This window comes from Lipophrys pholis, assembly GCF_963383615.2.
Source record: "Lipophrys pholis genome assembly, chromosome: 2".
Classification (NCBI taxonomy): Eukaryota; Metazoa; Chordata; class Actinopteri; order Blenniiformes; family Blenniidae; genus Lipophrys; species Lipophrys pholis.
Genome location: NC_137636.1, coordinates 15,203,455 through 15,226,667, shown reverse-complemented (window position 1 = coordinate 15,226,667; position 23,213 = coordinate 15,203,455). Strand labels below are relative to the sequence as shown.

The 23,213-nt window shown below is 41.7% G+C and overlaps 2 protein-coding genes across 12 annotated transcripts in view; one reads left to right on the top strand and one right to left on the bottom strand.

Annotated features, from left to right (window-relative positions):
• Positions 1-2,901: 2,901 nt before the first annotated feature.
• On the bottom strand, positions 2,902-12,495 carry sltm (SAFB-like, transcription modulator). 4 transcript variants are annotated; one of them, XM_080458131.1, is made up of 20 exons: positions 12,335-12,495; positions 11,026-11,113; positions 10,884-10,939; positions 10,431-10,458; positions 8,500-9,154; positions 7,862-7,905; positions 7,636-7,745; positions 7,382-7,531; positions 7,183-7,280; positions 6,957-7,105; positions 6,766-6,866; positions 6,615-6,671; positions 6,374-6,519; positions 6,097-6,250; positions 5,862-5,986; positions 5,462-5,635; positions 4,899-5,210; positions 4,668-4,806; positions 3,649-3,803; positions 2,902-3,559 (listed from the first exon to the last, which is right to left on the bottom strand). In XM_080458131.1, the coding sequence occupies exons 1-20, from the start codon at positions 12,467-12,469 to the stop codon at positions 3,451-3,453; spliced, it is 2,985 nt and encodes a 994-aa protein (XP_080314257.1). In that variant the 5' UTR covers positions 12,470-12,495; the 3' UTR covers positions 2,902-3,450. The 4 variants fall into 4 exon arrangements, with proteins under 4 accessions (XP_080314257.1, XP_080314258.1, XP_080314259.1 ...); XM_080458132.1 differs by having other exon boundaries at positions 6,097-6,247; XM_080458133.1 differs by having other exon boundaries at positions 7,026-7,105.
• A 4,140-nt stretch (positions 12,496-16,635) lies between these two features.
• rnf111 (ring finger protein 111) overlaps positions 16,636-23,213 on the top strand; it is a 34,128-nt gene continuing 27,550 nt past the window's right edge. For 5 of the 8 annotated variants that reach the window (XM_080493479.1, XM_080493477.1, XM_080493478.1 and 2 more), the window contains exons 1-2: positions 16,636-16,713; positions 20,085-21,047. In XM_080493479.1, the coding sequence (XP_080349605.1) occupies positions 20,171-21,047 (877 nt within the window). In that variant the 5' untranslated portion in view covers positions 16,636-16,713; positions 20,085-20,170. Of the gene's footprint in view, positions 16,827-17,096; positions 17,116-20,084; positions 21,048-23,213 lie in introns of those variants that run through there. The other 3 variants (XM_080493480.1, XM_080493474.1, XM_080493475.1) reach the window with 2 other exon arrangements.

The following is a 23,213-nucleotide window of genomic DNA, read 5'->3' as shown; positions in this document are numbered from 1 at the left end:
GAAAAGAAGTGGCAGCATTAACTCACAGTGGCTATGAGACAGAATGGGAGTTAACAGAACCTCCCCCCCCCACAAACCTATGAGCAGGATAATCCACCCATGAGTCAGAAGCTTTTTACTTTACCTATTCAAATAAACCCCATCGACTTATTCAAACCACTGTGCAGTTAAAGTGCGAACGTCTGGGACGTTTGTTACAAAACCCCAAGCATGAAATAGTCACTAAGCTTGACAGCACTTCAAATGAAGTGGAAGAAAAAAATAAATATCTCTGACACAAATGAATAAAAACAGCAGAGTCCCAGTGTTTGTTTAGTCAGGTTACACATGCACAGTTCACCCAGGTGTTGGCAAGCAACAGACTGAATATTCTTAAAAGCAGTGAGGAAATAAACCACTAACATGAGAGCTGAATGATGCACAAAAGATACCCGGCAGACTGTCACAAGCTGTAGAAGGCAGCATAACAATGAAAAGACTGCCTCTGTCAGAGCCGACCGGCCAGGTTCATTCCTGAATGGAGAGCTTCCCTCCACTCACTGATTGATAAGAAGGGGATTTCAGCTGAAGAAAAAAATTAAATTAAAAAAAATATTTCAACAGACATATCTGTGGTCCAGCAAATTCATAGAAGGCACCTTTTATTTTTAATTTTTTAAATAATTAGCCTCATGTTAAAACAGAGTTAGGTTGGAGTATTTTTGACAGTGGAGCACCTTCGTTGAGCGCAGGTTTAATAAACAATCACAAGATGCCACTTCCCCTTAAGGAAGAGCGGGAATACAATTGCAACAACATATCATCAGTAGAGTACGGAGAAGGTGAAGAGAAATCTGCCCTGCAGTCCGAGTACGAGCAAAAAACTCCCAAAGCTTAGTTCAGTAGTTGGGAAGAAAATAAGAAACTGCTGAAAGACGGAGGAATTGAGCACCCAGGTCAAAGCTCTCTGAGCTCCATGAGAAGGACCAACAGCTGGGAGATAAGAAGGAGGAGGGTCAGTCCTTGGCAGACAGTCTCCAATCACAAAGAGAAGAATGAGGATGTCGCAGAAGAAATGGGAGAAGGAAAAGAAAAAAGAAATCGATGAGCTGCTACAGGAGCTGGAGGAGGCACTGAAGAGAACTCTTCAAAGTGGGAGAAAGCGACGAGGGGGTCGTGGTGCCAATACCAACATTTTAAAATGCCATTTAAAATGGCCACGGTCCAACTGAGGAGGGAAAAATCAATATTTGGCAGATTATTATTCTTACCACCATGTATGTACCCAATGAAGTTTGCAGCTGATGCCGAACATGAGCAACTATAGAAAAGAAAAAAAAAACTAAACACAACTTATAAAAGTACTTATTTATACAACCACTGGTTATGAAAAAAAAATTACCTTAGGGTCAGGGTTAAACGCTCAAGAAATCTACTAAATTACTGGCCTTTAAACTAAGGAAGCAAAGAAATATATAAAATCAGAGAGCTAACAACCGAACATGTAAAACAAAAAAAATCCAAGAAATACACCAGTTTTGAAAGTTATTCCAAAACTCTCTCTAAAGAAACAAAAAAAACAAAAACAAAGGGGCTTCCTTCCTTAATTCTTTCAATCTTCCTGAAATTTCTGACAATTTCATAACATTACATGTAAACAGAACCACAATAGAACTGGAGACGTCCATATCATGACATAAAGCAAGCAAATCTCCAGGAACAGACGGACACACTGCCGAATGGAACTCTAAAACTCAACAGCCTCTGGTTCCACTTCTGCTCGGAACATTCAATTGGGTCCTTCTAAATGGTGAAATGCCCGCCTCATGGCGGGAGGTGGTCATTGCAGTAATACTGAAGGAAGGGAAGGAGAACTTACACTGCTCTAATTATAGACCAATAAGCGTATTAACATCACTGTGGGTCCCTGAGCAAGACCTTCGACTCCCCGGGGCGCCTGGCTGCCTCCATTTAATTCGGTAAAGAAATTTAACCTCTCCGGATTAAGAATATAAAAAAGTAAAATATTGAAGCCGTCATATTGGGTTTAGACGGTTGTTTTTAATTTAGAGTGCACATTCAACACTCGTGAAAAATGTATTGAGCCAGAGTTCAGAGCTCGTTAGCGCCACCTCACTAAGCTTGATAGGGAACAGACGCTCGTCTGCTAGCGGCATAGAAGTTTAGCTGCTACCACATGGAGGAAAAATAAAAAATAAAAAGCAGGAAGTTTGGGCCCGTACATGAAAATAAGCCTTAAAGTTCCTGATACCAACAGATGGCGCCATTACTATTTTAGAATAGGAGTGTGGCCCTCTTCAGACTGCGCCTGGTGTCCAGCATATGACAATCGGAGCCGCTTGGATCACATGCAGCTGAGGTATAAACTATTTTTATGGCCAAAAAATAAATAAATCTAGCTTTAACTTCCTGATACCACACGGTGGCGGTACGACTGAATGACAATCAGCATTTGGATGAAAAAGGACTGTGAAGACACGTGAAGTTTCAGGCAGAATATAGTATGAAAAGCAGAGTTACACGTCACTTCCCGTTTCATGGCGAACCACCACATTTTCAGGGGGCTGCCGTGGCCACGCCCTTTAACTTTTGATTCACATTTTACATCAGGAAGGTCGGTTGTATATACTGGCCAAATCTTAGCAATGTAGGGGGCGCTGTGGAGCCATTTTGCGAGACACGCACGATTCCCATGAAATAGAAAATTCTTCGCCATTTCTGCAGTCTATGCAAATTTACATGCACAGTTGAGCATATTTAGGCTGTCAAAAACGCAGCAGTTTGGAAGGAAAGGGAAGAATATTAATAATTCCTTGAATTCTAATAGGGTCTTCGCACCAAGTGGTGCTCAGACCCTAAAAATGATTGGTTCAGGAACTGAGACAACTGAATGTTCAGCACTGAAAGCTTGAGAGTCCAATTTTATTTGAAAGACTTGTATACAATTTAACTCGCAGCTTGTGAAAGGCATTTTGCTACAATGCAGGCAATTTTTACAGTTTGAATTTGCAGAACTTAAAAAAACAAACAACCTATGAATACTTCAATAAAATTATTTGCAAAGTCAGTTTTGTCAAAGGAACAAGTGAAAAGGTTTGTTATCCCCGTCACTTTCACTTCTATCATTCACTAAGACATAGTACACAGGAGAACTGAGCGTGATTCTACTCATGAAAATGTACATACAACACAATAAAATAAATGGCAACGTCACAAGAAAACCTGTGACGAAGACTGAGGACTGTACAGGAGCTTTCCAACTTCATGAAACTTGAGCACAAGGTTGTTTAATGGTAACAGCACGACTGTAAGGAGAACCCTAAAGTGAAGTAAACACTTTTTCTATACAAAACGAGAGCGTCCACCTCATGGCCATAAACAAGCCACCTGAAAGAGTTCACATTCCCAAAAAAATACAAATTTCAGCCAAGTGGCAGAATTTGGTTGTGGTTAGAACTGGCGCGGCGTTCCTTTGAAGGGCTTGAACCCACCCACCGTACCACTGCTGGCAATGGAGCTGTTGGTGATCTGAACAATTCGGTTCATTCCCGATGAGTGACTGCAGAGAGACAAAGGTCACGTCTGAGATGGCAGCCAGCAAGGCAAACTGTGCACCTTTCCCATCATTTGTTGGTATATTTCATATACCTTGAGGGAGCCATCATGCCGCCTCGAGAGTCTCCCATCCTGCGATTGTCAGTGAAGCTCCCACCTTGGGAGCTTGAGGCCCCATGCCACTCCTTCCTCAGTCCCGGCTCCCTGCTGTGACGCTCCACCACCACCTGGCGGCCGGTGCTGAAAGGCTGCCAAGACCAGACATCCAGTTATCGTGTTGAAGTGGGAGTAAAAATTTCACTTCAGCCTGAAACTTCTGAACAAGGTGCAATATAGGACAGCGATACAGTAAACACCTCAATTTCATTGCATTTTGCTCATGCAGCCGAGTTCAGGAAAACCTTCGACGGGTCTGTTTAATGTCACCGAGCAAACACACAGTCATGAAACAGGAGAAACTGCACATTACCCTCAATGAGGGTAATTTCTTTATTTCTAATGAAGCTGCCCGTCGCTAAACGCAGCCTGTAGTCTGTAATGAGCAGCTGTGACATGACATGGGTTTGCAAAATTAAGATATTTGATGTAAATATACAAAAAACGTGAAAATGTTCGAAGTGATGCAAAACCAAAGCAAAGGAAATGCTAATCAAAAATCCAGAGGGAGCTCCAGTTAGAGATTCATTAGAAGTGATAGGAAACTATGATTTCTTTTGGCTGTTTAAATCCTTCTTATGAGGCTCATCAGGACTAAAAATAAAACACTAAGAAGGTGCTAAACATGGGACACTGACTGCTTAGGCCTAAAATAAGCAGACATATCGTGATGTGCGGTGCTTAACGGGCGTTGTGGTTCGCACTCTGATCTCATCGTGACAATGTCTTCTGTTCAATGTCCAGGTATTTCAGTTTCATCTCACAGTGCAAAAACACGCATTTCTGACTCACTGGTGTCTCTACATTGCCTGTAGGTGTGAAATTGTGTGTGTGTGTGTGTGTGTGTGTGTGTGTGTGCGATCTGTCAGAGTGTACTCTGTCTTTACTGTGTTACGTCTGTTCTAGATCGTGCAGCATTACAAGAAACTAGACAAACTCTCCAAAAGTGAACCGACCTGCTCATTCATCACCATGGGTCTTCTTTCATCCCGATCATTGAAGCTCGACCTTCCACGGTTGATTGAAGGGCCTCCTCTAATGGCAGGACCTGGACCCTCTCTGCCCGTTCGCTCGGCACGTATCCGCATAGGTCCTCTGCACAACCCACAAACAACATTAATGAGCCTCAAAAGAAAAAAACAAACAAACAAACAAACATCTAAACACTTTTAAAATAGTACTCTTACCGGATGTCCCCCTTGTTGGAGTTCATTCCTCCGTCATTCTTCCACCCATGCCCTCCATCCCTCAGTGAGCGGTTGTGTGGTAAGCCAGGCATCGTGCCTCGCGCTCCCACAGGACGATCGTGCATGGGAGCGGGACGCCTCTCATCTCTCTCCCTGCGGTCGGTGTCCCGGAGTTCTGCACGTTGTGGGGGAGGTGGCTCAGCTCTGCGGACGGTCTCGAAGGTTTTTGGGTAGCGATCAAAGCTAGCGCCATCTCTGTGCGGAGCAGGGCGACTCTTCTTCACCTCTGGCTCTCCATCAAACCGGTTACGTCTTGGAGCAAGACAAGGTCCAGGGTGGGAATCAGAAAAGTACAATTAGAAATGAGGAAGCGAGCAAGACGGTAGAACAGACACTCACAGGGCAGACCGTCACATACTGCTGAAAACTTCTTTTGTACTGGATAACCCAGATGACATAGTTTTGCATTGAAAAGACCAAGCAAAGATTATCTTTATCAAAATGAATGTGACATTTTAGGGGTTTTTCTCTATAAATATTTCCTACATCTTCAACATTTGTACCTGTCATACGTGTTGGGCTGTTCGACAGCAGTATCTGGAAAACGACCCCGCTCTCGTGGATTGAAGTTGGAAAAGCGGTTCTGCTGCCGGTTGTAGTTGGAGCTTTGGTTCATACGGACATCAGGCTCAGACTGCATCTTCTTGTTGCCATTCCAGTAGGTATCATCTCTCCGACTGAAACATCAAGTACACATTTACCTTCCAAGTAGGGCAGGGCAATATGTGAAAAAGTCCCATCACAATCATTTTTGTCCATATCAGTCGATATGCGACTCACAGAAACTGCTGTGCGCTAAATAGGCAAGGCTCTATTTCAGCCACATGATTGGTTCAGCGCAACTCTCATTATCATTGGCTATTCGTTTTGTCTGTCAAAACAATTTTGCTTTCATACACGTACCCATGTTCCACGTCACGGCCTCTCTTCAGGTTGTTTCTCTTTTCTTGTTCGTATCGAAGCTGCTCCTGCTGTCTCCGCAGCTCTTCACGTTCACGCGCCATTCGCTCTGCCTCTTTACGTCTTTCCTGAAAGAGGCCGTATTAATACAGAGTACACAGAGAAGTGGTTGGTAATTACAACCATCCGGTTGGTGTCACGATACCAGAAACAGAAGAAATTGTTGGGTTCAATGTACCTGTTCGATGCGGATTCTCTCCCTCTCAAGCCTCTCTCTCTCCAAGCGCTCCCGTTCTAATTTTTGTCTTTCCATCTCAAGTCTCTGACGCTCCCGAAAAAGGTTCTCCCGTTCTTCGCGCTCCCGACGCTCTTGTTCAGCAATTTCACGTCTTCTGATTCAAGAAAAACAGCGGCCACAAAAAATAAAGAGGACCAGCAATAAGTTTACACAAATCACAACTCAACTTTAACCAATCTTCCGATCTCCATGTAAACCATGAACTGCTTCAAGTTACCTGCGCAACTCTACAGCTCGACGAACACGCTCCAGACGAACCATCCGTTCACGCATCCTCAGTTCTTTTTGCTCCTTCATCTTCTCAAAAGGTAAGATGTCTCCCTTCGGAATAAATGGCCGTTGTCTTTCCCTCATCATCTGGAGCTGAGAAAGGAAACATAATTTTAAGCCTAAAAACCAAGAGTAACGCTGGGGAACGTCAACACTAATACAAATGGCTCTCATTGAGCGTTTCATACCTCCTCAGGAGGAATCAACCATTTAGGACGTCGTTGGAAATTGGTGTTGACGAACGGCTGGAAAAAAGCACCAATTAAACGGTCATCAAAAACCCTCTGCAGGTAAATGGAAAACTGTATTTGAAAATATCGGACAACAACAAAGTCTTACCTTATCAAAATATCTCGCCTTTCTGAACGGTCTGATTTTGCCAAAATTAGGATCCCCTTTAGGATGCTCTACTGCCATCACCTTGCCCGGACTCTTCGCTCCTGAAAAGAGCAGACAGGATAACGTGAAAATCAACCACAGGACACGACTTCGTTCATGACATCGCAGTTCACTGAAGGACTTAAACCTACGTCCATGCTTTTTGTCATCTTTCTTTGCAGAATCTGGTCCTGATGGAGAAAGAGAGGAAGGTTTCCCACCTTTGGTTTCTGGTTTCTTTGATAGATCTTTGTCCTTTTCTGAAACTTTCTTGTCTTCTTTTTTGTTGGATGGCTGCGCTCTACCAAGTAAAATGAACAAAATGTTAAATGAGTTTGCGGTAGACGCAGGATTTAGTGTTCTTGTTCGGTCACTCACTTATTAGTCAGTTTTGTACCAGCCACGCCACGCTTCTCATTGACTTTGTCCTCCACTTCCTTCTTTGAGGGCTCCTTTTTGAAAGGATCGTTTTTGGCCTACAGTGTGGCAGCAGAAGAAGAGTATTAATGATACAGGTCAACCTTTTTCCCCCGAGGAAAGAAAATACAGGTAATAACTGGTTATGGTCCAAACCTACCCTTTCAACAAAGATCTGTTGTCCATGCAGCTCTATGCAGTCGAGGTGGGTAATACACCGAGTCACCTCTGTGCTGGAAGACATCGTCACCAAGCCGTAGCATTTGGAACCGGGACTGCGAGCGTTTGTGACCACTTTGGCGCTCAAAACCTGCAATAATCATCTTGCTTTAACAATGTTCAACAAATACCAGCAATGTTAAAGAATGACCGTTTAAATGAGTAACAACTCATTCCAGGAGTTTGGTGGTTTACCTTTCCATATTTACCAAACAGGTTTTTCAGATCAGCTGCTTTGGTGTTTGAAGACAGGCCGCTCACCCAAATGTTACGAGAGGAGCTGCTGCTGTTGCCGCCCACAACTCCTGATTCACAAGTTTTTCAAAAACGCAATTAGCAACTATGGGAAATTGTGCAACAATTACTGTATCAAAATGGAGGAAATTAGAAAAAATGGCTTCTGCTTTCACCAACATCTTACCCTTTTCATCTTTAGTTGCTTTTCCATCTCGGTCCTTTGAGGAGCTGCAAAGCAAATATTGCAACAACACACAGGAAATGGGACAGTAAAAGAAATGTAAAAATTAAAAACTACAACACCACAATGTACAGTGACACACACATTTAGAGGAATAAAACACTTTTGTTGTAAGAAAAAAATCCTTCAGGCAAGGCGTGGGTCTGAACCAATGTCTCAACGGCTTCATTGCTTCTCCAGTGGTGAGATGGGTGAGGTTGTCAGCCAATTTATTCTCTGGACCAATGAACTCTTCAGAGGTTTGTTCAACTTCATGGAACCATTTGACCAAAAAGAAAAAAATGCCATCACAGAGACTAATGCTCTTTTAGACTGCATGGTGTAGAAACTGAAAAAACGGCTTTTAAAACTGCTGGAAAGGTCAAAGTACCAAAATAAGAGACGTTCAGTCAGCTTCTGGTTAATGGCACAATTTAACCAACTTCAAAAAAAATAAATAAAAGTAGTGAATGGCAGGAATAGGTACATCAGTGAACATTTCCTTATGGCCAAAAAGAAAATCTTGAGGCTACCCACAATGTTGCGTTCATAGTGAGCTGGACTTGGTAGAAGTATCAAAGAACTGACATAGAAAGACAAACCTCTTTGCTTGACCTGATGCCCCAGTTGTAGAGGGGCCTTTCTTCCCAGAATCCTTGTCTTTATCTCCGGATTCGGCTTTCTTCAAGGCGTCTCGACCATCTTTCTTCTGGTGATCGCCTCGGGATCCGTCATCGCCCCTACCATCACGGTGGCCCTCCATGTCTTCATCCTTCATGTCATCATCTAGGCCCGTCTCAGCAGAGGCGTCTGGCTCATCGCTGCCCTTCTCTGCCTCTGAATCTGGAAGTTTCACATGTTTACCTGTTTCCAGGAGGTCGTCGCCATCAACATCTAGGGTGATGGCATCTTCATTTTGGATTGAGACGGACAGGTGATCGTCTTCGGCTTCTTTGGAGGAATCCATGGCTTCATGCTCCGTCTCAGCTAGCTCTAGTTCCCCCTCTGGCTCTGCCTCTGCCTCCCCATCCATCTCTGGGTCGGCGTCTTCATCCACCTCTGGGTCCACGTCTCCATCGATCTCTGGCTCAGCCTCAGCATTCACCTCTGGCTCAGGCTCTGAGTCAGCCTCAGTCGCCACTGGTTCAGCTTCGGGCTCGGGCTCGGGCTCAAGCTCAGCTTCAGAGCGAGCGAGGCTGTCCTCACTGGCCGCAGCTTTAGAATTTTCACGAGTACCATCATCTGTATCAGTTACATCTGAGGGATTTAATAAGGATAAACATGGCAAAACAACTTTTAACATTGACATGTCGCAGGTTACTTGACCTATAAAGTAGAATATAAAGCACATTCAGTGTTAATGGTCATCGAAGGTGCAGACACCACAGGAAGACACAAAACACACAATCTTCACTGGGAATGGGGGAGCGTTCGGTCTTCAATTCTTTACATGGTGAATCCAAGTGGCAGCTCTCCAGGTGAGAAACTTTTTCGAAACTTCGACTGATGAAAAACAACTCGTCGGTTTGTCAGTCAATGTTCTCCGTTATGCAAACATCACCAGGGGTCAGAGCACAGGATGTCATCTAGTCATGGGAACACTTGGAACATGGATCTGTACTTCTTAAAAAAACATCCTCTTCATCATCTCAGGAGAACGCAGATAAACAAAAATTGTTTTGTCATCAAAGCCATCATGTGTCCAAGTGCACAAAACTTATAAAAGTGCGTCCGTTTGAGCAGAACAAACCATCCTCGTCAGTCTAAGGCCATAATGTATGATGATCTATGCACACATCATGCTGGGGTTGCAGTCAGCTCTTTGGAGAAACTTTAATGGACGACATCTGCAATAGGTTTGCAAAGTCTCTTGATGCGAGTCCTCATGACACATTTCCAATCCATTAATGCAGAGTTTCGATGAGATGAGCAGTCCTTGAGCAAACTCGTATCCAAACCTTACTCCAGGCTGTAACACATGCACCTGTAATAAGGTGTCCGATTCCCATAGCAAAAGTCGTGAAGAATTCAGACGAGTCCAATACCCAAGCCAGCACCCGACCACCTGTCCATGTGTGTTGAATGTCTTGACAATGTCAACAGGGGAAGTACAATGATCCCGACGTCCACAAACTGCTGTTTCTTCTGATACGTTGGACATAAAATGCCAGCCGGCATTTGCTCTTCAGGTCCTTTGGGGATGTGTACAGTTGAATGCCAGATTGAAAGTGCAACTGAAGTCTGATGAAGCCAACCAAAGGTTATATTCAACATAACCCCAAATATATTGGGCACGTAAATTAGGAACACCCAGATCCAATGAGTTTTATGTGAACCAGAGGCTGATCTTTAAAAACGTCTCCTTGTTGCTCCTTTGATGATTTTTGCCACCTCCATGATGCACTGAGCAGGTGAATTAAAACACCACGGTTTTGTTTTTTTTAATTTATTGGGGGCGTTTGTGTTTGCCGTTTAAAAATAAAATAAAAAAGCCTTACTGTACTGTTGGCCATTCACGGGTCCACATACGTACCTTTTTCTGATTCATACTCCTCAGTTTCCTAGAAAATAAAATAGTGCGTTGAGCAGACATTTCAGTAAAGCCTGCAGACGGGCACTTAGAACATTTCATGTATAAAAAAAAAGTCTTTATGACCCAAATCAAAGTCGTAACAATTGTGATTTTCCAATGTCTGCTTCATGTTAACCATTTTACCCAAATTTCCAGGTTAAAGATATATTTGTAAAATGCCGTCTGAACAGTTCAATGAATTAAAGGTTTGCTATGACTTGACATCAACAACTAAAACAAATAAAATAGCACATATTTAAACTATTTTCAGCAACATTTTTATGTAATGTATCACACTCAACTGCCTCAAAAGAAATTAATGAAGAGAAAACCAATTTCTACATATTTTGGCCCAACGGACTAACAGAGAAACAAACATGTGAGAAACAAACAAATAAAACACGCTGCAACTACCTTTGAAAAGCCATCTTCTTCTGCTGTGGTGTCGACATCTGAATCCACTTTTTTCCCTGAAGATTTTGAAAAAACTTAAAACACGACTGAGAAAAATTTGTTCATCCACCTTTGAGTTCTGAGAAATCTAGCACAGGATTACCTTTAGCTTTTCCACCTTTCCGTGTTGGGGTGTCAGCTGCAAGCTGGATCTGAATATCTTCTGGGTCACCACCTTCATCCTCAATAGCCTTCAAAATACAATTAAACAAAACAGATCATTAACACAGAGCAAATTGGTTATTGAAATTGTGCATTGGCAAGCCTATAGCAATGTGACGCATACCACAGTATAGGATTTATTAGGTTCTCACAAATCAACCATTACCAATATGAATATAAAGAAATAAAATTATGATGTATGATAATCAACAATATAATGAATATCAAATGCAGATAAAACTCCACGGAAAAAAAATCAACCATAGTGTGCGAGCACTTCTCGCTAAATCTCTAAAAAAAACACAGATTAATTAATTAGCAAAATAATCGTTTCTTACATTTCCACAAATCCAACTGTCTTTGTAAATAAAATGCAGTTCATTCTTTTTCTTCTAAGCATCAAAATATTAGCATTCATGACTTAAAACTGAGAATTTACTGAATGTTAAAAAGATCAAAATTCAACTATCATTTTAACATTATTATTTTTGGCGTTTGGGGCATCTAAACAATGCGTCATCATGTGACAACAAGCACAAACATCAATAAATCCCCCTTTTTCAAATGGTAAGTCGTTTCATGTTGTGGGCTTCAATTTGAATAAGCCATACATTATGACTTTGGTTTTCTGCCTTAAATTATTTTACCACAATTAACCAACTTAACAAATATGGAGATGATAAACTTGTGAAAGAGGTAGTGTTCATTTAAATAGTTCCCCTCTCCTCTTTTTGCCAAAGAAAAGTTCCACTGAAAATTACTTTAGATAAACACTGCTGGACGTGGGGCAATACACATAAGCAGCATGTCGACGTGTTTCAATGCGATTTGAGTCTGCTGTTTTCAACTTCAAACAAAAGCCTCTGACTAAATACACAGTAAAACAGAAACGAGTTCTTCCAACGAGAGTCAGATGTTACAAACGCTGCCTGATAAAAAGTGACGACCAAATCATTGTGTTTCGTCGTAACATGCGACAGACTGCACGCAGGCCTCTCCTGTCTGCGTCCATGAGAAAGTTTAACGTTTGCACTGTAAACACAATATAAAAAAGCTTAGCATCTCTTATGATAGATGTGTGTAGTTATTTGTCGAAGAAGCGAAAACAAAGCAGCAGTCGGATTGAGCCTGTGTTTATTTACGCCGTTGTAGTAGCTCCTTGCCCTGGAGCTCGCATTAGCATTAGCGTCTATGCACAGCCTCCAACGCTCTATCGTCGTTAATGCACACATCGACTCCCTTCAAATTACCTGTCTCAGCCTGGAAACGAGAACGCTCTTCACACCCGAGGTGTCCAAATTCCTCCGCTTGAGTTCGGACTTCAAATCCACAACTCTTAATTCAGAAATCTTCTTTGACTCTGCTGAAATGGCACCCGACGCCATTTTACCTTCAAATTATCAGAGCGTGCGCGCGCATACAAGCTGTTCGGCTTCTTTTTCGTTGGCGTAATTGACGTCTTTAAAAGTCACAGCGCCACCTACTGTAAAACTAAATAAATACAAGCCCAGATTAAAGAATAACGAAGTATAAATTCTTTGAATATATCTTTTGATATTTAGCATGCATATAGGTGGAACTAGTATTTATATAGGTGGAACTATTGAGTTTAAATTCACAAACCGTGGTTCAGCTTTCCAATATATTTCATGAATATGAGTTCGTGTCAGAATGTAACAATAATACAATTCGGACAATTAATGACAAAACATTCCTTAAATTTGTGTTCAGGTGCTGATTTTGTTTGTCCATCATTGAACCTGTTATAATCCATCCATCTATTTAATCAGACTGAGGTCACAGGGGCTGGAGCTAATCTCAGATAACATTTGTTGAGAGGCAAAGGACAGCCTGCACTAGTTACAAATCCATTACGGAGCTAACATAGAGACATTCACAAATCCACATATGCACCTCACAGATGGATTAAAAACTTGAGTGCATCTGGTGTCTACAACAACACAAGAGAGAACACAGCATTCCATATAATTACTTCATACAAGAAATACTTATAAGTCAAATGAAAATTAATAGTTCAACATAACCTGATTGCATCAGTCCAATCTTATTATTTCTTTTTATATTATATTGTATATTGTATTTTCTTAAAAACTGCAATGATTAGTCAAGAGTCTGGTTAATCAGTTCTACTTTCCTTTCTAACTCCGTCAATTGTGAATTTATTTATTATTTATTTGGTAAACTTTAGATCTCCAGGGCTATGAACTGAATATCTGTTTTTGTTGTCTGTACACTTTAATTAAAACCAACAATGCACTTCTCACAAGATTTTCCCAAAACTGATTACAGTTTTCATTCAATGTATTGTTACAAATTGGCGACGTGACAGTTCTTTATTTGTGGTGTCCACCATCATATTCTTCCAAGCCTGTACTTCATATGCAACATATTTTTGCTCAAGTTTATTTCCGGGGATATTACACTTTCTCTGTGTTCAGTTACAATAATAGCTTAGAAAACAAAATGTCGTTTGGCCTGCCTCTGGCTGTTCTTTATGTTTCAATTTTATTATTTTTGTATTAAACTTAGTATAAGGGTCTTACCATCATGTTATCAGCAGAGACTTTTGTTTTGTAAAATATTCACTGAAGTCATGATCAAGAAGCGAAGGATCTGACTGATTCTTTACTGATTTTGATCAATGACAACATAAAGTAAACGAGAAAATTCCATAGCAAATTTTGTGTGCCTGCGATCTCGCTAATGGAAACAGACACTGATCCCCTTTGATCCCCTCCATGAGGTGCCTCTCCCATCCGCTTTGCATTGGAGATTTTTCTCACAGTTTTTTGTTATTTTTTCAGAAACGATTGGCCAAATCGTGAACAAAAGTCAAAGCAACATCTTCTCAAACTTTCTGCACGCTTTGATGTGTTTTTTTTGTGTCTGTCCTCCCAACGGTGTGGGATCGCCTTTCATTTTCCTTGACCTCCTTCATATGATGCCTCGCCCATCCACTTTGTGTGGGACATTTATTAGCAGTTTTTGCAATCTTTTTGGAAACAGTTAGTCGAATCATTAATAGAATTTGTAGCAACCTTTTCCTGAATGTTCCGCACGTTTTGATGTGCTTTATGTGCACGTGTTGATCAATGGTGCGGGACCAGTTACTCACAGAAAACAATTATTAATAATAATAATAATAATAATAATAATAATAATAATAATAATAATAAAATTCAACACTTCTTAGAGTAGTAATCTTATGGAAAAATAGTAAATTTTCCATAAGTTCCATGTCATCCCGGCAGGATAGTTTCAGTTAGAAAGGCAAACACAGTTACTTATCTGAAGATAACGGTTAAAACATTTGTATTTAATAAAGCTTACTGTAAATGCTGGTCCAGACCACCCTGGAAAAACAAAGCTTGTATTGGTTTAGACTGCTAAAGGTCATTGCACTGAGCTTATCTTCTTTCTTTCTCCCTCTTCATACGTTCATATTTCACCAATACATGTCACAAACACTCTGTCTCTCTCCCATAATGTATGCTCACTGCCCCCCCCCCCCCCCCCCTCTAAATATCCATTTATTTTCTGTTTCACCTACATATGAGCTGCACCCTGAAACATTTCACAACCAAATGAAGTACTACCTGGGGCGGCATGGCTCGGTCGCGGTCGTCTCCCAATCGGAAGGTTCCAGGTTCAATTCCCATCTCTACGTGCCGAAGTGTCCTTGAGCAAGACACTGAACCCCAAACTGTTCCCATTGGAGTGACAGCGCCTTGCATGGCTGCAGCGTCCAATGGTGTGTGAATGTAACGAACTCTGGTGCTATATAAGTGAAGTTCATTTACCATTAAATCTGTCCTTTTGTATGGTGTAAAAACATAAAAAAAACATGATGATGTTTGATCATCATTTCTAATCTAAACTATCAGTTAATACCATCATCAGTTAGTGTAAGATTTATATGACAATAATTTGATGACCATCAGGAAATGTGTTCAAGTATTGAATTGTACAATGTCCAAATTCTCTCTTGTCTAATTTCTCCTCAGATAAATCCAGACCTTGACTATACTGTTCGAGCAGTCATGAACCATTACTCTCTAATGTCAAGTTAATATGATTGTTTACTGGCTCTTCGTGTACATTTTGGTTTGGAAACCGTCCCTTAAAAGAAAGGAACTCTCTCAATCTGTTAATAAAATGGCCTCGTCAGCTGATTGAGGAGTCACAGCTGAGCTAACAGTCACTGTATAACAGGCATCTCTGGTGGCTGGCCAGCTCCATTTCCAGAGATGACTCCCATCCCCTGGCCAGAGTTCCAGCTCCTGCCGTCTGGATGGAGATTCAAAGTCTCAAAACCTGCTATGGGCACAGCTTTGTTCCTGCTGCCATTTCTCTTTTAAATGAGTCTTAACGGCACTTTACTCTTGGGTCTTGTTATTCAATGGAGTTCAGCCTGATTTAAAGAAAATCTATTTCTTGACCCTTCTTTATCATATTTTCAACAAGTTTTTTTTTTGTGGTATTTTAGTGGTTCTTTTATGTATTTATTCACTTTTTAACCTGTCAGTGAGCCTGTGAGTGCCCATCTATGTCTGTGTCCCTACTGTTTTTTACTGTCCTGCATTTTTAAATGTGTCTGTATGTACTGCCAGACGCCCTCTCCTGCTGCACAAAAATCTACCTACGTGTACCAATATAGTCACCTTTGACCTTTGACCATTATCACTGTGATATGGTTATATGGTTAATTGGTGACCCTAAATTGCCCCTATGTAATGGGTGTGGTTGTCTGCCCTGTGATGGACTGGAGATCTATCCAGGGTGTAGCCTGCCCTTGCTCATAGTTAGATGGGTTCGGCTCCACGCCATACGACCCTTCATAGAATAAAGCAGTATCGATAATGGATAGAATGATATATTTAAATAACATCAATCCAGTCTTTTCCACTTGCTTCCCTCAGAGTAGAATCTTAGGCCTAACCAAGGTGTCAGTGAGTGAAATTCAGGGGCCATAGCAGTTATATTATGACTTGACAGCAAACACACAACCACATACTTTTATTTATATATAGATGGTAGGAAATGTGTGCCTAAAAGTGAGTGGCCTATTCAATTAAACTTCATCTCATTGGTCTTTTCTCTGTTTCTTCAACTTTTATAACCATATTGGCCAAATTAGATTAAAAGTTTTAAAGCATATTTGCTGTGCTAAATCACAGATCTTCAATCTTACAGGAGAGGCCCGCATGTGGGTTTGTGGCGATCCAAATGAACTCCACTAGTGGGCGCGCTTGTATTTGGAATCGGGGTCCATGTACGGCAAGGACGCTTGGTCTCACATTATCATGGGCAGAAAGAAAACAACCTTATAGTCATGTTTAATTGAACATTCTTTTTGTTATTTTTGGCGGCGTGGCCCCGTTGATGTTTGTGTTTTTAATGCTAACGTTACCCCTTTGAAGAGCAGTGAAGTGGAGCTGTCGTAAAGTGTCGTGAAGCGGCTGGTGTCCGGAGGGGGAGGATTTCGGCGCCCCCGTGCGGCCTTCAGGGACAGTGCTGCTGTAGTACATCCAGCCAACTGACGACCTGCTGGGTAAACAACAGTGGATACCTCGGAAGGCAGGAATGGGAACTTCGTCGAGGACAAACAGTGAGCCATTTCCATTTCGTCTTACAGAGACGCACTAGAGGAGTCGCTTTACTTCTCAGCGGCCGCCGGGACTCGGTTGAGTGTGTAAATGGTGGCGTACGACCGAGTATTCGGTGAGTGAAGTGAGGCTAGTCTTAGCTTAGCTCGTAGCCGTCCGGGGCCCGCTGCCTTCGGGTTTGCTTCTCGGCTCAGCTCGGGACTGTGTTGTCAGTTTCACAATCCCGGCCACTACTACCGTCCCCGAGTCGCGGTCTCCAATGTAGGCCCGCCGAGTTGCTGTCAGGGGGTTAACCTGTACTAGGCCGTCGGTTTTTCAGCGCTTGGCGTTATTTTCCGCAAGATTTAGCCTCGTATATCACAGAAAGGATGGTGGTACATTTAGAGAAAAGGACATAGACCCAGGTACGTGTTGTCTTTGTTGTCTTCTGTCTGGACTGTTTGACAGGTTCGGATGGCGAGCTGTTGGTCCACTTTGGCTTTCTGTTGCTTCTCTATCATTCTGTTAACATCCTCTGCCAGCAGTGGGTGTTAATATTTCAGCATTTCTCGATTAGCTCGACTTTTTATTGCCTCAGTCACTCCAGTAGAAGCAGCAGCTGTGGTGGTGGGACACACACGGACGGACAGACAGCAGCTTTGCTCATTGTGGTTGTTTAGCGTTGTACAAACTGTGCCTGTCCTCAGTTTCAGGCTCCTCTTGGCTTATAAGAACATTTGTATATTTCAGACATTTGCTTGCCTAATCAGGGATGTTTGTCGTCGTTTCTCAGTGAGTGCATTGGGTTTCATTTGAGCTCATCAGTTCTGGTTCAGTCTTGCAGCTTGAACTGGTTTTCTCCTCTCTTTTCCATTGTGCTCGATATTATAATGTACGAGCTTTCAACAACATCTCTTGTGTATCGTTTTCTGATGCTGAGGAATCAGTTCTGGGAATCAGCATTAATGCTTTCACACATTTTCCCTTCACATCTGTCCTGTAAGGCCCCTGGATTCATGCATGTCATTGCACCACTTTCACTGTCTTTACGAAATTAATGGAAAATCTAAAAATGTGCACGTGCTAGTATGAGCTTTATTAAATGCACACATTCACCCCAGAATCATGTTCCCTGTGATACAGGAGTCACATTTTTAGGTCAAGTGACAACCAACATGCTGTTATGAAATAGTCTGAAAGAGGAATGCAATCAACACTGCTTGCTTTGTGTGTATTACCTCTCTCTGAGGAAAGGAAATACTCTGCAATCTGCAGAACCACCATGCTAAATGTACATACTATTTGTATTTGCAGCAGAGGCAACCTTTGATGTTGTATTGTTGCATCTTCTACAGGGTTGGTGAATAAGGATTGTCATCAGGGAAAACTAGTTTTATTTTCACAGAAGCCCGAATGCAAAGAAAATTGTGTCAGGAGTGACCTAAATATTTAGCCTACTGACATTTTGTCTGATTCAAACTTTCATCATCCATTTTAAGCAGAATGAATCGGTACATATACATTTCTTACTGGTGCAATTTCTGTGGTCCCAGCAAACAGTGAGGATAGGAAGACAGCACTGGTTTTCTTTACTAGTTTTGTGTTGCATCACTTGTTCTTCCAGATGGCCTTATACACAGACTTGGTACAATATGTTCTTATTTCTCTTTTTGTATTAGTGGCTAGATGATAGTGTGTCCTGATTACATCATACCAAAAAGGAGTGTTTTGCTTGTTGCTATTCGTGTTATCAGAATGTGCACATCATGCTTCAGAGTGCCCTGAAGTTAGGCCTTTTGCATTGAATGTCTCTGGACATATGCCACAGTTTTAATTAAGGACATGGAACATCTCTCCTGTTCACAGGAAAGATGTTCAGAGATGTGCTGATGGCCATTGTTTATAAATCATCTTTTGGAAAATATTGAAATCATACATGTTTTCACTTGTGTGCAGGGTTTTTGAATAAAATACATTGGAGGCGATGTCCACACTGATGTATCAGATCAGCACAGGAAAAGATGGAATGCCTTTTCGGATCAATCTCTCCCAGTGTAACGTCATTGTATTATAGCAGTTTGAAATTTATTTGAAACCATCCTTTAATACAATGCAAATGATCTGTAATGCACAATGAAAATGCAAATAATGCAAGACATAAATCCACCATTCGACCTTTTGACCAGTCTTGACCACTTCATTAAAAACTAAATTCAGTTTGTTAGTTATCATGTGAGATGCTACAATGAGGTGAAAATGTTTTTACGCCTCAACACGCTAAAAGACCCTGCTGGGATGTACAGTTAGTCTACCAAACATAGACCAGTCTGTCTGAAAGCCACGGCACAAACATTAGATTTACTTCCATGATGGATATTCTCTTTGACCTCTCTTGTTGATGTAGTTTGATTTGTGTGTTTCCTGGAATTAACAATGAGCATCAGTACTGACTCATGCAATACTTTTGACTCAGCCTTTGGGTATTTGTTTTCTATCTTTAATCAATTCTCTTTGGTCATGCTGGCCTAATTTATAAAAAAAACTAAATAAAAAAAAACAAACAAATAGAATGACTTGAATGAGGACATTGTCCAGGATTAAAGCCTTGAAGCTTCATTATGTGTCTATTAATGTTTGTATACAGGGATGTCAAAGAGGTTGGACTGTATTCTATTCCTCAACGTTACCAGAATATTTTTTATTGCAATAAACAAGATCAGCAAAATAATCCCATTATAATATTTTTATTTATTTTGTGACTGTCTATTCTAAATGTGTAGCCGGACATTTCAATTTAGTGAAAGTAATTCTGTCATCAAATCTCAGTGATACAGTTTGAAAAACTATCCTTCAACATCAACTTCTGAATTCAAACCCAAGAAGCTTTATCCTTAAATCAAGCAAATGGGATTGGATTGTCGCATTTCATCAGTGGCATCAGGCTCATATGTGAAAGGGTCTTTGGTGATTTGCTTTTAATTTATTTACCGGTTTCACCTATATTTTTTATTTCATAAACCAGGACATAATTTTTTCCCTCATCTATCTGCCAGAGCTACAATAAAATCTCTCTATGCCAAAAATAAATAGATATTTTGAGTTTGCCAAACCTAAGTAAAATCACACACAATGTTTCCAAGGGAAGACATCTATAATTGCTGTTTCATTCAGTATTATCTTCAGTCATATGTCCCTTATTATGTTTTGAATTGAACGTCATCAGACCAAAAATCTCAGATGATCCCTCAAGTGATGTTGATCTGGTCATTTGGTCCGCATTGTGCTTTGGATGAAAACGTTGATGTATTTCACTAATAATACACCGTATCAGAGCAGTTGGATTAGCGAAATGCCTTGCACATCTCTCATTTTTTTTTGTGTGTGTGTTTACTAGGTTTTGTGGGATGCAGTGGACAGTGGAGGCCTAAGAATTGATCCAAGTGCATTTGGTGTTTGCACTGTGCGGACAAACCTGTCACCATGAAGAGTGAGGTGCCATCTGAGGCCGCCAGCAGACAGGAGCAACTGAAGGAGCCACTGGTGAATCCAGAGCCCATGGAGGCAGCCAAGAGCTTTCCTAGCAACATGGAGGTGATTGGAAAGGCAGGTAGTGATTTTGAAACCCTTTGTGAGTCCAGGCATCGGCCCCTGAGGGATACAGGGGCACATAGAGACTCAGAACGGAGCCTCCCTTCACGCAGGAAAAGAAAAGGCCAACAGGCGGGGCCTTCGGACTGTTCACTGAAGGAGGGTCACATCAGTGAGAGTTCACTGGCTCCTCAGCGACCCAGAGTGGAACTTTTACAGCATCCCAGTGAGGACGAACATAATCACGAGTCCTCTTTTAGTGACTGTGCTTCCTCCCCTTCATCCAGTCTGCGATTTGGGGACTCTGACACACTCAGCTCAGAGGACGATGGGGAGGCTGGTGCAACGGGGGGCCAACGCAAGGGCTCTGCCTTGACAACAGGAGGGTCCACAGGAGTTGGCCTGCGCCCTATTCTGGGTCGAACTCGTTCGAATCGCCCTCATAAGTGGGCGCGGGCTGAAGCAGAGCCTGTGCTGCTGAAGCGGCAGTGCCTAAGCAGCCGGCGGCCTCTGCATAGGAAACGCTTCACGAAAACTACAGGTGGTGGAACACCGCGGACTCAGAAGCAAAAGGAGCGACTAATACTGCAGAGGAAGAAACGTGAAGTGATTGCACGTAGGAAATATGCGCTACTCCATAGCACAAGTAGTTCCAGCGATGAGCTTAGCAGCGACTCGTCTACACCTTCCTCTACCGAAGCGGAAGACGAGCTGTATGTGGATGTCAGCAGCACCAGCAGCCAGCCCAACAGCGCTACCATCGCCTCTGGTAATTACAAACCTTTAGTGTGTCTGTGTCTGTGTGTCACAATACTGTGCAACCCTGTCAACATCACATGCAAGGCAATTCATTCAATACATAGTGTTTGTACTTTCATGTTAATCAAATAGACAAGTAAAAATGTATTGAAATTTTTTTTTATTTAATTAATGGATAAAATAAATACTTCATACAGCACATCCAGTTGGGACTGTTTTGTAATTATGATTCTGGTAAAAGCACACTTCACAATGTGTAATAGCATGAAGTCTCTGAAAGCACTCTGGCATCGAGATCATTAATCCTGCTGGAAAAATGCTATCTGAGATGCATTAACATATTTTAATTGAAGTACATTGATGCAATGCTGAATTAATATGCACAAAAAGCAGGGATCACTGGTGCTGCAGGAGAGGCCCGCATGTGTGGGGCTATTTGCATTGATGGCTTTTATTCACAGGAATGTTGTTATTGTGCCACATTCATGTGGCCACTTCCAAAAAGGTTGGGACAACTGGCTAAACATTAATAAAACAGGATGCTGTTATCTGCATTTCTTGTTGACATATTTTATTAGGAATATAACTCGGATAACAGCACATGTTGAAATTGAAACATTTTACAATTTCATGAAAAATACTCGTTTTCTTTTTGATGGTAGAAGCATACCTCAAAAAGTGTGACAGAACCATGTTTAACTTTGTGTAGCTTCCCGTCTTCTTGTAACAACAGTTTGTGATTAAGAAGCAAAGAGGACTGGGCTTTTAGTTCCACATTTAAAGGACTTAAATACAGATGTGTTACAGTCTTCCAGTTCCTTATGCTGTGCAATCAGGATTTTATTGAGTATAGGAGGAGTGTGATGATTGTAAACCATCTCACTTTGGCCTTTCTTCTGAGGGGAATGAGCGGCTGAACTACACTGCCACAGTGCATGTGTTTTGGCAACTGTTCTCGTGACCAAGTTTTGGCTGTGTCCATGGCGACCGTGACTAAAAACGATCAGTAAACACTCAGATATCTCAAAGTAGAAAGAGGAATGCAGTACCGATTTCAGCAGACTGAGCTTGATGTGGAAGCTTCAGGACTATTGAATATAACAAGAAATGTTGCCTGCAGTCTTGAGCACAGATGTTCAAGTTTTGCTGCCCAGGGCAAAGCAAAATGCAGGAGACATCGCAGGTTGACCTTTTCAAGCAAGGAGACCCAGAGCAACACAACTTTTCCTGGCTGTGAGACTGTTGTTGAGATCTAATTCATCCTGTGTCAGTGTAGCTAAGTTAAAAACCATGTTATGGGTTTACTCAATATGTATTAAAAATGCACTAGTGTTAGTTTGCTCAGGTTGATTACATCTTAGCTTCCCGGTTGTTTTCTAAGCGATGTGACCAAACTCTTGTTGGAATAAAGCAATCAAATGTCACAGCTTTGTGTTTTAGGCATTTATATTCGTGATGAGCGGATATAAGAATGTTTGGCAGTCATGATAAAAGGAGTAGCAACTCCCTTTTGCATGTCAGAGCCTCACACCTAACAAATGGTAATGGAAACTGGTGCAATTTGTACCTGTGGGAACCACGGGTTTGTGCTGCTCCCAAATTCAAACCATAAATTTCTGCTCTCCTTGTGAGAGTGAGATCCTTTGGAAAGCTCCACCTCTACCTTGGCTCATTGTTTCCTTCTCGCAGCAACTTAGCCCCAGCAATATTTCTGCTGCCGTGGCCCTCAGGGAGAATGGAAACTTAGTTGTTGTGCCTCTATGGTAGAAGGCAGGTGGGAGAGAACTCAAACACTGTTGAGCAGGAGCCTTTGCATAGAAACCGTGGGTCTCTGAGGAAAAACAACGGCATGTGTTTACAGCAGTGGAAGGCATGAAGGTAAATGATGAAACCTGGCTTATCTGTGCCCTGGGTAGGAAAAGGTGTGGAAACTGTCTAGAGAATAGTTCAAACTTGTCTTCAACCAAAGGTCAATGGGAAATATTTGAATAGAGATAGTAGTTTAGTCCCACATCTGATCGTAATAAAATTTCAGGCATGTTCTAGTACTTCAGATCACAGGGTTCTTCAGGTCAGACCTTTCAAAATGATCACAAGGGGCTGCTCCATGTTAAAATTCCAGTGTTTGGCCATGTTAGCAGTGGTTGGTGCTGTTCCCTTATTGGAGCAGTGCACA

Excerpts from the sequence above, each read along its gene's own strand:
- sltm (XM_080458131.1), bottom strand. The coding sequence starts at position 12,469 with ATGGCGTCGGGTGCCATTTCAGCAGAGTCAAAGAAGATTTCTGAATTA. Across the intron at positions 10,459-10,883 it reads AAGAAGATGGCTTTTCAAAG|GAAACTGAGGAGTATGAATC; the intron begins GTAGTTGCAGCG and ends TTTATTTTCTAG. Across the intron at positions 7,746-7,861 it reads AGCAACTAAAGATGAAAAGG|GAGTTGTGGGCGGCAACAGC; the intron begins GTAAGATGTTGG and ends CTTGTGAATCAG.